Source organism: Aplysia californica, unplaced genomic scaffold (genome assembly GCF_000002075.1).
Source record: "Aplysia californica isolate F4 #8 unplaced genomic scaffold, AplCal3.0 scaffold00535, whole genome shotgun sequence".
Lineage (NCBI taxonomy): Eukaryota > Metazoa > Mollusca > Gastropoda > Aplysiida > Aplysiidae > Aplysia > Aplysia californica.
This window is the reverse complement of record NW_004797805.1, coordinates 357,665-363,114: the sequence shown is the minus strand read 5'-3', so window position 1 is coordinate 363,114 and position 5,450 is coordinate 357,665. Positions and strand designations below refer to the sequence as shown.

General features: G+C 42.1%; 1 protein-coding gene across 1 annotated transcript in view; it reads right to left on the bottom strand.

The window, feature by feature from the left end:
- Positions 1 to 5,450, bottom strand: part of LOC101854663 (sodium- and chloride-dependent taurine transporter) — a gene marked incomplete at its 3' end in the record, with an annotated part of 34,196 nt that overhangs the window by 6,761 nt on the left and 21,985 nt on the right. The window contains 4 exon segments of the mRNA XM_035971910.1: positions 88 to 200; positions 3,243 to 3,346; positions 4,145 to 4,279; positions 4,580 to 4,712. Of these exon segments, the coding sequence (XP_035827803.1) occupies positions 88 to 200; positions 3,243 to 3,346; positions 4,145 to 4,279; positions 4,580 to 4,712 (485 nt within the window).

Genomic DNA, 5,450 nt, shown 5'->3' with positions numbered 1-5,450 from the left:
ACGTGAGTGTGTGTGTGTGTGTGTGTGTGTGTGTATGTGCGTGTGTGCGTGTGTGTACGTGAGTGTGTATGTGTGTGTGTGTGTCACCTGAGCCCTGTTCCCTCACTGTGTCATGGAGGTTGTTTCGTAACACAGCAGCGACACACATGGAGCACATCACGTGACAGAACACAGCCACACAGCACACGGTTACAGCACACCTGCCCGTGGGTAGAAGAAAATGAGGAGTTGGGGGAGGGGGGGGAGGGCGTCAAGATATACGAGTATGTAAGTACAACATGTACAGCATTATATATTCCTTCTGTTATTTCGCGAAGCATTAGCTTTCACCCTATCAGGACCCAAACAACTTACTGTAAAATCATTTTCTTTCTACAAGTTTTTTAAAATTATGATTGAAAGTAGATTATACAGAATTCATTTCCAAATTATTATATAATCAAAAATAAGATTATACAGAATTCACTCCTAAATTCTCATATATTCAAAATTGACAGTACAGAATTCATTTCCAGGTTTAAAGTATGACCTTCATAGTTTTCTCGTTTTGATTATTGGCCATCCATTAAATATATTATCTCTTGTTTACCCCCCCCCCCCCTTTCCCCGCCAAAAAAATAAAATAAGAATAAGAATAAGAATTTTTTAAATGCCACCATCGCCACCACCACAAACAACAACAAACAACAACAACAACAACAACAACCACAACAATAAAATTAGATTTACTCCTCTCAGGTAAATTGGAGTTGGACTTCAGCTGTTTGACTTCTACGAGGACTCAGTGACTGTAGAACTGAACTAAACAGTCCGCTCTAGTTCTAAGATTCTCCACAGAACTGCACACATAGGCTGTCCATTTGAAAAATAATGCGGTTTTAGCCCCTACTTAAAAAATAGACTAAGTCAATTCATTCCAAATTTAGGCGCAGGATATTATGTTGTTGTTGTTTTTTATTACGCCCACCAGGCCACTAATAAATACTGCTATCTCTTAGGTTTTTTTGGGGTTTGTTTTATTATTTGTTTTCGTAAAACAAATTTATACCTTTTAATTTTTTTTTTTTTTTATTTACAATGTAGCCCATTGTGAGAAATATGTTTTAGAAGGATATGAGAAATACAACAAGTATATTATTATGTTGCGAACTTTGCTGCAGATATTGTTATGTTATGGGTTACCGGTTACACCATGAAAGACAGGGGCGAGGCGTCTCCATAATCAAATAATCTACAGCAACTTGGGAACATCGTCGCAGTCAAATTCACCCATAGACATAGGCCTATGCACAGCACTCGAAACTGCTTCATTGCCACACAAATACCCAGCTTACCCCTTGGTTGTCTCCCCTCGGTGCGTTGTTTAATTTCGTCCTAAAAATGCTTAATTTGGTTTAAATCCATGCTAAGGGCAGGGTGAGGCTGCAGAGTGATGCCATGGAGTTAAAGTAAATCCTGTGTAACACGGGGAGTGTGCGCGCTAGCATTATCTGCCTGGAACCGGAAGTTAAAATTTTGACTGTGCAGAGGGGCGTAAGAACTTCTGCTATGTAACGGGCAGCATGGATACCTTGACCTCGACCTTGGCCTTGATTTTGGAAGATCATTTGTCCTATTTTGTGGTTCCGCATGATTTCACCCCAGACCATGACGCAATGCCCTTCCCAGAGATTCCTTTCTGTGACACAGTTGTCGCCATAAAGTTCGCCTTCCCCTTCATATACTCTGAGGTCCCTGTTTATAGTATCTGTAGAGAACAGGTATTCGTCCGAAAATGAGAACCAAAGACCAGTCTCTCAGACGGCTGTTGACATGTTGCTGGGCCCAGTTAAAATGCCCTGGGCAATGGTGTGCGGTCAAGACTGGACCATGGTAAGGCCGATGGCTTCAAAGGCCTTTCTGACGTAATCGGTTTACTTTGTGTCGACTTCTGGCTTCTCCATGGTTACCCCTTTTGAAATCTGACGTTCTTGTAGCTGTCTGAAGTCGATTTGAATGATACATCCGGACAATGTATTTGTATGCACATGCATCGGTCACTCTGGGTCGACCTGACCTTTTTCGGTCCGACTTAGAAAGTCCTCATCTCTCTTCCATCTTTTCTTTGTAGAGTACACACATGAGGCTCGTGTCACACAAGTGACATCTTACTTCGCAGGCAAACAAGTTGCGAAAATTTCCCAGTGTTTGCCGGGGATAAGTACGATGATTTTTAACAACTCCCTTCGCCCCAGGGGAGGGCGCCTTCAGATACAACTTCAAAAATATATTGCCCAGAAAGGTAGTTTGTGGAGACTACGGCAGTTTATCATCTCAAATTAGAACATTTGAAAAGAAATAATCTATATAATAATACTAATAACAACAAAACCAATAACAACAACAACAACAACAACAACAATAATAATAATAATCTTTAAAAAATATATTTTTAGGTGGGGAGGGGGGGGGGCTACACCTGAAGACTATCTCGCTTATTAGTTGACCAAATTTTACCAGATTTCGCAAGCATAGTAAGGAGTCTTAAAATCCACAAGCAAATTTGAGAAAAAAGTTTCGTTTCCATGGCTACGGCAGCCATATTGGATTTTGTTGACATGTTTTACGTAATGAATACCGCACATTTTTTCATGGAAATTGATTAAATTTTTCTGCATGCATGTAAGCAAACATTAGATTTAAACATTTGTCTACTGATTTTTTCCTGAACGAAATAGAAAATCTTTAATGAAATTTTTCCTGGGGTAGTAGATCTATTCAAATTTTCAAAAAATCCGTACTAATCCGCACTCCGGACACCACCAACAAAAATCTATTCCATATATCAAAAATTCAAGAAACAGATGTTCAGTACTACATCTTCTCTTCATTCTGTGAAAATTTCATGAAGATTGGATGAAAATAGGTGGAGTTATTCAAAGAAATATACAGAAAAATCGCGTTTTGAGAAAACGGCCGATAAAGAAAAATAAAATATTGACTTTATGAGGAAATGGTGCTGACAAACAAGCCTGGAATGGGAAGAAATACGGGTTTTGGAGGTTCTTATCCAATGAAATAGTTGTAAGAGAGGCTGAGAAAGCTAAAAATCCCTACAACTCAAATTTCATAATTTTGAGCCGAATCGGGACTTTGGGGATATATCCCCCCCCCCCCACCCTCCTTAAAAACTTTGCGGCCTATACATATTATGTCCTTCCTTGCAGTAGGGATGCTGTGGTCAGTGCAGACAGCTAACTTACCGTGAGGTGTCCCCGTTATAACGACGATATGACGCCAGCACCGGCAGGACATTGACCCCGACACCCAGGGTGAGCAGTGATTGGTTGACGGCGGAGAACCAGGCCTGGAGGACAGGGAACGACAGAGGAGAGGAATGAGTAGACGGGAGTGACAGATGGAAGAAGAGACGAGGGGAGAGATGAGTAGATGGGAGTGAGGAAATGGAAGAAAAGACGGGAGGAATGGGAAGATGAAAGTGAGGAAGTGGGAAAAAAACCGACAGGAGGATTGAGGAGATGAAAGTGAGAGCTGGAAGAATACACGAGGAATAGAGGAAGATATGAAAAGATGAAAGTAGAGAAATGGAACAAAAGAGGAGAAGAATGAGTAAATGAAAATGAGAGATGAAAGACCAGAGGTAGGAATGAAAAGATGAAAGTTATGAAGTGGAATAACAGAGGGGAGGCATGAACCTGGAAAATATAAAAAATACAAGAACAGAATGGAGGCATGAGAAAAGGAGAGAGAGAAATAGAGAGTAAAATAGAGAGAGAAATGGAGACAGGGAGAAATAAGAGAGAGGGAGAGAGGGAGAGAGAGAAAGAGAGAGAGAGAGTGAGAGAGAGAGAGAGAGAGAGAGAGAGAGAGAGAGAGAGAGAGAGAGAGAGAAAGAAAGAAAAAGAAAGAGAAATAGAGATAAAATGGAGAGAGAGAAATATAGAAAGAGAGAATGGAGAGTGAGAAATAGAAAGAAAGAGAGAAAGAGAGAGAGGGAGAGAAAGAGAGCGAAAGAGAGAGAAAGAGGGGAGAGGGAGAAGGGGAGGGAGAGGGAAGGAGAGACAGAAGGGGGGGGAGAGGGTGGGGAGTGGGAGAAAGAGAGAAAAACAGAGACAGATAGACGTGGAAGCAGCAAGAGAATTACCCGAGGGTTGGTCAATGTCTGGAAGTTAGGATAAAGCAGAGACGCCACACCACTGGCTGCCGTTCCGTTTATCCCCGCCCCCACCAGCACGGCCAGTGCAACCATCAGCATAACGGAGGTGAGCACACACAGAAGCTGGGGACAGAGGAGGAGACTGTTTGACTCACAGAGGGCACGCACTCTGCTTGGGTGACCAGCCGCCCAACTCGTCGGCCATACAAGTCGACAACTACACACAAGACAAGACGCAAGGTAAGGAGGGTGCCCCTCCTACACTGGGACGTAGTATACCTCTCAGCCCGGGTCGACACTTGCATACAGAGTCGAAGTCCGCCTCCTAAATGATCTAAATTCTGTTGATGGAGGTAAAGAACCTTCGGTGAAAACAAAAGAAACACTGAAAAAGACGTAAACTAGAACAAAATGGCATGTCACCTTTGCTGAGCGGCGAAGTCCCGGGATAAGAATGAGGCCGGCGAGGGCGAGGGTGAGCAGCACGGAGAGGAACACGTGCGTCACAGCGCGGCCGGGCTCCTGTAGTCCTGGTGAGCGATGTAAGGTGGTCACCCTGTCCTCCACACCACGCGGCCAAAGGGAGGGACAAGGTGGGGGGGGGGTAAGAACACAATATAGATTGCAAAGCAAATAGGTCTGGAGCTTGTCGTTGAGCGGGAATTAGCGATATACAAAAATGCTATCTATTATTATTAGTAGTAGTAGTAGTAGTAGTAGTAGTAGTAGTAGTAGTAGTAGTAGTAGTAGTAGTAGTAGTAGTAGTAGTAGTAGTAAATAATAATTAGTAGTAGTATTATTTAATAAGAAAGGCGGGGAGAAGGAAACGAGAATAAGGTTGGGGTCGTCAAATAATAGAATCAATCAATTATATGAGGACCATCTTGCAAGACAAAAAGGAGAAGGGGTAAGTTGCATAAAATAGTGTGTGTGTGTGTGTGTTTTGCGTGTTTATGTTGATTTGTGTGTCTGTTTTCTCTGTGTATGGAAGTGTGTTTCAGGGGGTGGGGAACAATTGTTTTTCTGCCGTGTGTGTATGTGTGTGTGTGTATACAATATATGTGAGACATCGTGAGGAAATCAGGCGCTCGTCTAAATACTGATACTGAAATTGAAGAAACCATTTTTCTGCTGGTTTGGCAATTTTTATGGACTTTTTAAATTTTGCTCAACATCTTTTATGTCTATTTGAAAACACATTTCAAAGTGGATTTTACCGAAAAACGTTGATAAAAGGGACAGAAACTGTATATTTTCAGTTTTCAAGGACTCTTAAGCAATGTCAGTCACCAGA